The sequence below is a fragment of the Zea mays genome, chromosome 6, assembly GCF_902167145.1.
Source record: "Zea mays cultivar B73 chromosome 6, Zm-B73-REFERENCE-NAM-5.0, whole genome shotgun sequence".
In the NCBI taxonomy this organism is placed as follows: Eukaryota; Viridiplantae; Streptophyta; class Magnoliopsida; order Poales; family Poaceae; genus Zea; species Zea mays.
This window is the reverse complement of record NC_050101.1, coordinates 90,583,117-90,593,663: the sequence shown is the minus strand read 5'-3', so window position 1 is coordinate 90,593,663 and position 10,547 is coordinate 90,583,117. Positions and strand designations below refer to the sequence as shown.

Below are 10,547 nucleotides of genomic sequence, written 5' to 3'. Positions count from 1 at the left end.
ACTTGTAACACCTGATAGAAAAAAAGTTAAATAAAAACTATAAGAGAACTTGAAAGATAATTTATGAAAAACCAAAGCAAATAAATTTCAATTTTCAGATGAACAAATTTACCAACGGGTTAACATTGCCCTAGTAGGCCTCAGTTTGAGGATGCTCAAGTGGATCACCATAAACTTCAGAGGTTGATGTCAACAAAATCCTGCAATTCAAAAATAAATTCTGTAACTGAGTTTTTCACATGGGGCGCTGGAAGAATCAATGGCATGATGAACACTGACCTAGCTCCAACTCTCTTTGCAAGTCCTAGCATGTTCAGGGTACCAATAACATTTGTCTTGATGGTATGTTACAGACAATCACAAACACCAATATCAGGAAAAACTATGAAAATATACCACCTCTCATGCAGCAGAGATCTAGCATACCTTAACAGGGTTGTGCTTATAGAAGATTGGTGAAGCAGGGCAAGCAAGGTGATAGATTTGGTCAACTTCCACAAGAAGCGGCTCGGTGACATCTAAAACAAATAGAAAGAATTTACAGAATCAGTGCCTAACTCATGAGGAGGCACATATTATTTAAAAAGAAACAACTGAGAAGAGTGATCTGTTAGACTGATTTCCCATGAGGACATAAAACTAATTATTTGAGTGTATGATCTGTTCCATCGTTACATTTTAATGATCAGCAATGAAGTTACACCACCAGTGTCAGAAATTAACTTGAATGACATGTTTGCACTCCAAATATAAGTTGCCAACAGTAAGTTACAAATCAACAGTAAGTTACAAATCAACAGGAAGGGAAGACAAGGGGTGGTTGTACCTGGTGTGTGTGGCGGATCTAGGATTCTTGTGTGGGGTATGCAGGATCAAAATAATTCAAACCAGTAGAAACCATTTAGCAATTCAGTAATACACCATCAAGATTGTGCCACAGCTCGATATGCAAATACTAAATAGCATAATAATAATAATGTCTTAAATTACAGTACAAATAATGAGAAGATTTTGGGAAAGCCATATCAGATTGGAGCACATAAGCATAACCAAAAAATACATGGTAAAAAATATTTTTGGAAAGGCCAATCAGAGCACATATGCGTAAGTAATCAACCAATATGTCTTTAAAAAAGTAATCAACCAATATATAGATCATAGAAAATTAGGGTTATAGTTTTTCGGATCTTGCAAAGAAGAAGAGAATGGGACGAGAAAAAATGCTCACAAGTCACTAGGGTTTCCGTTGCCGTCGGTCGGGAGAGGGCGGCGCGGGCGCGGCCTGGGGCGTGCCGGCGGCGGTGCGGTTGCCCGCCAGAGTTACGGCGCGACCGCACGGGCCAGGACCGCGTGTGGGGACCGGGAGCGCAAGCGTGTACTGCAGGGGCCGAGGAGTGCGCCGGCGGACAGGCTGCGCCAGGGATCGCGCCGTCGCTCCCGTGCTCCCCGCTGCTGGACCTCGCTCCCGCGGCGGGCGGGCGGAGGCGGGGGCGGTCTACAGTACTAACTTAATAGTTAGTAGAGATAGAGATTGTAACCAGGCATAACTACCTGGAGAAGATTAAGCTAACTGGCCTGCTGATTCTCAATCTGAACGAGCTGCATCCTAATATTCGACAGGTCCTCATCTTTGTGAGCTGACTGAAATTCTTCGGGCGCGTCCTCAATCTCAACCGTCTCTTCCGAGTCACCATCCCCTTCCCCGCTGTATGGAACAACTCTGGATCCTGACTTGGGACCAGCCACCTTCTTGTAACCTTTGTCACCAGTCTTCTGAAACAGCACCCGCCGCGCTTCAAGCCTCTCCCTAACATTGCCTTCTTTCAGCAGCTTCTCCTCAGCCACCATTTTGATTGGCGTTGCGTCTGGAGCCATAGTAACAACAACCATGTCCTCAAATTTCTTGAATTGGTCTGTGCTACGGTGTGAAGAAGGCAGATTTTTCTTAGCCACGATTGAAGGAGGGCTGCCTTTTCTGTTGATGGCATTGTTCGATCCATCCGGTTGGGGCTGCCTGTTAGTCGGCCATGAGTTCCTCCTTGTAATTGAAGGGCTAGAGGTGGAGCCCGAGGAATCAGCCGGGTATCGGCCATCACTTGCAGTATCTGTCCAATTATCCAATCAACCAATGTTAGAAAAGAATATCCGTAGTTTGAATAACTCTCATCAAGAAAACTAAATCCAGCCAATGTAATATCATGCATATTGCGGTTCGTACCTATAAAAAGCGAAAAGGCTACAAAATTGCAAAACGTTTTATTTTCAGAGAACTATTATTATTCAGTGTGTTGTGTTTTACTACCCAAGTCGTGCAAAGTCGAAGCAACATTTCCTCTGCATGTGTTTTCCTCTATCTATTCTATCCCTCAGACCACACCCATGTGGAGGGAAAAAATTCACTGCAGCCCGGACACACCCATGTAGAGCCCCTCTGTCACTGGGCTCTTTTTTCTTCTTCTTGTTTTACTACCAAGCAAAGACTATTTATGTCTTTTACGATTAAATAGCCCTTTTTTAATTGTGCTTATTACGGTATGCAGTCCAAACCCCAAACCAAGCACATACCTTCATGAATAGCCACATCACCTGAGAGAGAAGATCTAGACTGGGACGATGGTAAGGAGCAGACCTCCTCATCCAAATCTGGGATCTCCTTCCATGCTTCTATCAACCGGTTCATGGACTCGCACACTATTTTCACCTGCATTGTGCCAAGAAGGTGCCAGAAATGTCAAGAAGCCGCAGCAGATCTAACGAGGATGCCGAAGATCTCATGCGGCCGACCGACCTTATCAAATCTCTTGGCTTCGAAGACGGTAATGCAGGAAGATTTGTGTGAGACGAGGTCATCTCCGTGCTCGAGTGCCAACAAAGCAAGCGCCTCGGCGGCAACCTTCCTGGCGACCCAATCGTCGGCAGTGAGCACGTCACGGAGGCAAGGCACGGCGGCGGAGGCGGCTCCACTGCCGGAGGAGCTTGTAGAGGCGCGGGAGGAGCTCCCGGAGGTACGCGGCGAGGTCGTCGGTGGGCTCTGAGGCCTCGACGGCGACGAGCGCGGCGGCCAGCTGCGCGCACTGGTCCTACTCGTGGAGCGCGACGCGCACGGAGGAGTCCGGGTCCCGGACGAGGCGCAGTGCGGCGGCCAGGTGTGATACCCCAATTTTCTGAAAAGAAGTTAATTTCTATTTCTCTTTTCTTTCATGTTATGCGGCATTGGGGTTTGGAGTTTCAGGAGGCATTCCTCAGGGAAACAGTAGATCTTTTAGCATTTTTTTCCGCTGGGGTCAGGAGCTCAGATGGGAGAGCGAGTTCGGGCCATTGATCTCGATCTGATGGATGGGAGCCCCCCTCTCCTCCCCAACCCTAGCCGACCCCCTCTCCCTCTCCCTAATTGTTGCAGCCGCCCCCTCCCTCTTCCTCTCCTCCCCATTTGCAGCAGCCCTCTACCCTCTCCATGACTTCCTCCTCCCTCTAGATCTCCCCTGCACACAACAAGGATCAAGAAGAGGAGGAGCACGTTGAATTGAAGAGGAAGAGAGGATCAAAGAGATGTTCTACCCCATCTCTTCTTGCAGTTTTTCTTGGAGAAACCCTGTGTAAGGATAAGATCCATGTTTCTCCCTGTAATTATGTGTTTTTGGAGGTTGTGAATCATGGGGATTGAAGTATTAGAGGTTGGATTAGATGGGGGGTTAGTTTTTGATCTCGAGATTAGTTTCTGCAGAATGGCAGATTCAACTGTTTCTGTTCCAACCAGTTTTCCGTGCTCTTAGTGGCCTCAAAAAAATAAAAAGTCTATCTATGAGTCTTAGATAATTTGTAGATCTTTCTGTGGTCGCGAAGAACATCCCAATCGGACATCATATCATAAAGTTATTGCAGTTTGATTATAGCAGTTTTTCAGTCTCATAATTCTATGTAGAATCTGTTCTCTTAAGCTTTAGGAAATTTTATCAACAGAATTAAACTTTAGGTTAGTAAAATAAGTTGTAGATAATTTCATAAGCTTTCCAGATTGTTAAAGATTGCATTCATATGAATTTTGAAACTCCAGTTATGTTTGTTTTACTGTGGCTGTTCTTGTTTGCCTAACAAAAATGAGCGGGTCTGTTTACTGGTAGGTTTCATCTAGTTAATGGCCGAATTGGCTCTTCAACTATGAAGACTTTTGTAGAGGGATAAAAGATCTTACTGCCAGCAGACTTTCATAATTTTTGGTTGAGTAGTTTGGGAGATAAAGAATTTTGAAGTTAACTATGCTGCTGTCTGAAACAGATTCAGTCAGTTATCTTGTCAGATGTTTTAGAACTTATAGATGGCTGAATTTAATTATCCATTGAATACCGAAGTTGTAGAGTATTTTGTGTAGATACTCCTAGAGTATTTTTTTGATACCATCCCATTGCTAGCAGATTATTAATGTCTATTATGTTTTCTTATCATGATATATATTTATACTTTGTTGCTTCCCCGTTTATGCAATTTTTAAAGGGGATGCTGTCGAAATTTTATATATGAATGTTAGATGTGTAGCTTAGTAGCATTCTGGTGTGTTTTTGGATCCCGGGGTGTTACACCAGGAGCCTGGGCACGAGCGGCGCGACGGCGTCCCGCGGGTGCTCCCCGGCGACGAGCGCCAGCAACCGGAGCGAGTGTCACCGTAGCGGCGTCCTGTCGGTGGGCCGCGCATCGGAGACCGCGGCCACGAACACCGGCATCTCATCGGCGTTCAGCTCCGCCATGGCCATCGCCTCCGTGTCCCGGTCCGACAGGCGCAGCAGGCAGCGATTCACGCGCTGCTTCATGGGCTCCCTCGGCGCAGGGCCCATGGTTTCCTACTTGGTAATGTAGCCTCGATGCTCCGGCAGGAGCGGTGTCGACACGGCGGAGTTTGCGGGAGGTGGTTGGAAACGCGGCGGGGTTTGTGGGCGAGCGGGCGGGCGGTGGCGAGGGCGGGGGCGGTCTACAGTACTAACTTAATAGTTAGTAGAGATAACCTATTCTTCATCTTCGGGAGTAGACTTGGTCCCGGTCTGCTTTGATTTAGAAGCAAAATTAATCGGCTCTGCTCCTAGCAGACTTAACATTGCTATGAACACTAATTTTATGATTACCTCCCTAATTCGAGTTACACCTAGTGAGGAAGTTGAAGCGCTTCCTCACTCACTTATTTCAGTTTCTTCTCTCTTCTCCTCCTCGGCGACCTTTGTGAGCACAGATGTGTGCTCGGTATCGACTTCTGCCACTGGTACCGCCCAAATGGACATAACCTCTTCTTTGTGCTCCTTTATGGCAGTATCTTCTTTGGTACTAACTTCGTAAGCCACACGTTCCATGATGCTAACTTCTCTCTTTCTTTTGGCCCCGGCTTCGTCATCCTTGGCCAGATTGGGGTAATATGGGTACAAGAAGTTGTATGCTTTGAGTACTTTGTTCAGTCTTCTTTTCTCCCATCAACCAAAAGCAATGGTGAGCATACCATCTTCCTTCGTGATGTAATTGCTTAGGATTTTGTTGCACATGGTGTCAAAGGTTCCAGCCATTCAAGGTAAGGTTTTTTAAACATGTCAGCTACTTTGAATTTATACAGTAGCCTCACTATGTTACTAGGTGTTTCCTTCACTTTCGTATCCTCGTCTACCTTCGGTTTTAGCATTGACCAACTAGCTTTAATGGGGAATACTCTATATGTGAAGTGTTCTTAGACCAGGTCGTATGTCCCTATATTGCTAGACACGGTGTTGAAAGCGATCATAATCATCTAGACAACACCACCCATTTTACATATCAGGTGCTTAAGGCCGAAGCTTGGTTCAAGAGGTCTCATGATGATTTCTATCATATATTTCCTCTTTTCCATGTCAACCTTCGTGTAAAACCATTTTCGAGTCTAGTTGTTCGGCAACTTGCTTCGATAGGCAAGGACCAGGAAAACATAATTCTTTCAATATCAGGAATTGTAACAAGTGAAGTTGTTATATAGTCTTTTGTTTTCATGTGCTTTCGTCTGATAGTGGAGCTCATGAATCTCGCGGAAGCATTCAGAACTTGGTTCGCCTCCTTGACTTTAGACTACCCTTATGAATACTATGAGATGCATTATTGTGTTGCGCATGAGTTGATGGAAGAAGAACTAATATTTCTTCAAAAACTTGGATAACCATTTAATGCACCAGGAACCAAAGCCTCACATGGAAGAAGCTCTTCAACATGGCAATCTTGTTCTCATGCCTATGAAGTCATGTCTTCTCCACCAAGTCAAATCATGTCAGTGTTCTTGAAGTAACCAAGCTTTGTTAGCATCTTCAAATGTCCACTCTTAAATAGCGATTTCCCAATTTCCACATGGCTGGCCTTCGTTGGTCAAAGCTCTCCTTCCTCTTCCTCTTCCTCTTCCTCTTCCTCTGCTTGCTCCTCAAACCTAGAATCTTTATCCTCTACTCCAGCTTTGGCTACCTCTACCTAGGGTATCTCTAGATGATCTTTTGATATATACTAGTCTTTTACAACTATTTGTACATATGCATTGCTTGCAGATCCATATACCACTTTGCTATCTGAAGCTTCCAAAGACAAAGGGGTGGAAAGTCTTGTAGTCCTTCTGATGCGTGCCATCATAGCAGCTCTAAGGATGAAGTGAAAACATAGAGAGTTATGAAGGCAAGAGTTCATAAGAGTTTTGGAGACACAGTGAGTCAAAGCAGTAGGATGACTAAGGGGGTGTTTGGGATGGCTTCATGTTCCTGCTCCAGTGTGGAGCTATAGTTTATAATATCAATTTAAACAGATTTAAAAATATTTTTAATCTAAATAATAAACAAAATGACTTATCTAAATGTTTTCTAAAGGCTTATAGCTCTAGCTCCAAGATTTTCTAGAGCACCTATTGACCCGATCCACCAAATTTCCTAGAGCTAGAGCTGTCCCAAATAGGGCCTAAGTGGCAATAAATCCTGCACAATCAGACAGGGGTTGGCACCTTATATAATAAAAATCAACAAAGAAAATGAGGAGTCATGATGCTCACACACGCTGTATGGCGGTTTTGCGCATGTTTTTCCTTTTCTTAGACTTACAAAGTGTATTCAGTAACTATTCATTTTCAATAACAAACTTAATAAAAGGTGTTTTTAGACATTCGGTGCAAATCCCTCTTCATCTTAGTTTAGTGGTTTGAGCTCGTTATAGAAAATGAACTAATCCCGTGAGAGGCTACTGTTGGGGAGAAGGCTTTCCTGAAGGTCCTCAAATAACAAAACATGTTGTCAAGTCTGTTTTAAGAGATAGGTCATCAATATTTTGGTTATCCATTTCAGAATAACAAAGGAAGAAATGAAGCTTCATCGATTCATCAGCACCTGCTTCGGAAGAGTAGGGTCAAACTGGGCTTCATTTGACTCAAATTGCGAAGAGACGTACACTACATGTCTTGTTGATAGAAAGGCAAAAACACCCTCTAGTGGCTTTATAGATTTTGTATGTAGGGTTTGTGGCATTGATCTAATTTCATATGAAGGTGTACATTTTCATGCCCGATAAATAGGTGAATAGTGCCCATGCATATGGGCTCTCATGCTAGCACACCTTCGAAAAGCTCCACCTTTGAAGCTTCATCATTATACTCACCTTCAAGTGCCCTGCACACGTTCCAAAGGTATCTTGTAACCGATATTGTATAATTATTCTCTTGCATGTAACAACATTTGAAATGAACCTGATGAACAAAATAAAAGAATGTCAATGTGTTATTCTGGTTCATTTTTCCATGTATTGTTATTGCATGTCTATCTCTTCACCTTTTTGTCCTTCTCTTGCCTTTCCATCTCTACTGACAAGGGGAGAAGGTGTTATTACTTTAATTGTGTTGCTCTGTTATGGTTCCTTGTAGGAGCTTTAATAGGTGACCAACACCACCATTATCATCAATCTTATCAAGTGAACTTGTGGTAGATACATCATTATCATCACTTGACCTTTAACTTGAGGTGGATCACTTATTGATGACCTCCTTGTTATCAATGTTCTCATCATCATCTTGTACATCCATGCACTTATCATCAACAAATATGATCCTTCCATTTTTACTATAAAGATACGACAATATGTCATGGGCGGTCTCCTTTGTGCATGATCTCCTTGAACACCTTATCACTTAGTCATTGATATAGATTGTTAGTAGTTTAGTGTTCAAGATGTAAATAGTTATTTTTCGATTAGGTGAGATCTTTCCTTTTCTAATCAAAGGGTATGAGAAAATTCTACGCTCACGACACACTAGAATTTTGCATCAACAACAAAGAAACAATAACTCACAAAACCTTTCCACTATGCAAAGTGTGTGCCACAAAAAATGTGTGGAGCACAAGTAACCTCTAGCCCTTTTAGCTGCCAGCCTACTTACTCTCGGATCAATTAAGACCACTAAATAAGAAATCAGAGCCTGATACCATTTATAGGGTCAAGATGCCAGACTAGAGGTAGACTAGACGAGGTGAACAGTACTTTCAAAAACTAATTACGTTGACTAATTAAAATAAATATAGAATTAATACAATTTGGTCTAGCGAATACTACACACCTCTGTCTATCACAACCATCTTACAAAAGATCCTAATCGAAGCAACTAAGGTGTCGAGCTAGTGAGACATCATCTACGCAAGTCTAGTTAGCAAGATTACACAAACCTACGTAGCTAGCAATCTAAATATTCCATGACTATATGTTCTAAATACACGAGCGTGCCCCTTACAAGAGACCTGTAGAGACAGGTGTGGCCACGTGACAAGAGCGCATCCTTCAAGCGCGCTGTTGGAGCACGGTCAGTGAGAACACAACAACTTAGCTCTAGGCACGTCCATGAATATACCACTTCAGGCAAGCAAGGCATGAAGATGATGGGTATGACCAGCTAGGACGATGGTAAACACCATCGACTAGATAAGGGGCGAGTGTAATCAATTAGCGTGGTCGACCGGTGAGCAGGGTGGTGCAAGGCACAACCGATGGCTATGGCTAGATAAGCGTGAGAAGAAATAAGAGATAGAATGACAAAAAGTAAGAATAAACCAATATGCTAGATTTGTTAATTTGAGTTGATGCAATTTAATCGAAGTAAAGCTGACAATTTTACTATCTTCACTAAATTTGAGTTGATGTAATTTAATCGAACGTCTAGATTTATTAATTTAATAAATTTAGATTTTTATGTGTAATCTGACAATTTTTAGTGAAGTAAAGCTGTTTTTACCGAATCTGAATTTGAATCTGGAGCTGGTTAGCTTCTGCCGAGTCGCTCCCCCTTCCAGGGTCTCAAACGCAAACCCCAATCTCGGCGTCACCGCCCCAAATCTAGCAAACGGAAATCCCATCTCGCCGCCGCCGCGATGTCTCGCCGCTATGACAGTCGCACGACGATCTTCTCGCCGGAGGGGCGTCTCTACCAGGTGGAGTACGCGATGGAGGCGATCGGCAACGCCGGGTCAGCCCTCGGGATCCTGGCGGCCGACGGCGTAGTCCTGGTCGGCGAGAAGAAGGTGACCTCCAAGCTCCTCCAGACCTCCCGCTCCGCCGAGAAGATGTACAAGATCGACTCCCACCTGGCGTGCGCTGTGGCAGGGATCATGTCCGACGCCAACATCCTCATCAACACCGCCCGCCTCCACGCCCAGCGCTACGCGCTCTCCTACCAGGAGCCCATCCCCGTCGAGCAGCTCGTCCAGTCCCTCTGCGACACCAAGCAGGGTTACACCCAGTTTGGTGGCCTCCGCCCCTTTGGGGTCTCCTTCCTATTCGCCGGTTGGGACAAGCACCACGGTTTCCAGCTCTACATGAGCGACCCATCTGGCAACTACGGCGGGTGGAAGGCCGCCGCTGTTGGGGCCAACAGCCAGGCCGCGCAGTCCATGCTCAAGCAGGACTACAAGGACGCCTTGACCCGCGAGGAGGCCGTCGGTCTCGCGCTCAAGGTCCTCAGCAAGACCATGGACTCCACCAGCTTGACTGCCGAGAAGCTGGAGCTGGCCGAGGTATTTCTGCAGCCCGACACCGGGGAGGTACAGTACCAGGTGTGCTCTCCTGAGGCGCTGGGGAAGCTGCTTGCAAACTCCGGCCTGACACAGCCAACACCCGAGGCATAATGTACTGGTTTGCAGTGGCATGTGATGCCTTCTACTGCTCTTAGACATGGTTTAAGCAGTTATGCTTCTGTTGTGTGAACTTAAATATTCGACAATTATGTGTTCTATTTTTGTGTTGAGCATCCTTGATCCGTTAATGTTTCATCTGTAATAGTGCATTGCATTGAATTGGTTGCAAATTGTTGATCTCTATCTGCTCTGCTTTATTGTTGTCACGATTATGGAGCATGTGGATGTTGGACAGTGGAACAGGGGAAGGTAGGTTCAGGTCTACTAGGGCAATTTGAGGCACCTGGATGATGCTTAGTAAACATGGGAAATTGTTGAGATTAGGACTTGTGACAGGCAAGTGCACATGACTAAGTTGAGATCGTATATGCCACTAAACTTCTGGTGATTTTAATCCTATGG

The 10,547-nt window shown here is 44.7% G+C and overlaps 1 protein-coding gene and 1 pseudogene across 1 annotated transcript; one reads left to right on the top strand and one right to left on the bottom strand.

The window, feature by feature from the left end:
* Positions 1 to 1,515: 1,515 nt before the first annotated feature.
* Positions 1,516 to 4,829, bottom strand: LOC103631167 (TORTIFOLIA1-like protein 4; annotated as a pseudogene).
* A 4,482-nt stretch (positions 4,830 to 9,311) lies between these two features.
* Positions 9,312 to 10,284, top strand: LOC100191947 (proteasome C9 1). Its single transcript, NM_001137371.1, has one exon. It carries the CDS (start codon positions 9,384 to 9,386, stop codon positions 10,134 to 10,136), a length of 753 nt encoding a protein of 250 aa, NP_001130843.1. The 5' UTR covers positions 9,312 to 9,383; the 3' UTR covers positions 10,137 to 10,284.
* Positions 10,285 to 10,547: the final 263 nt, after the last annotated feature.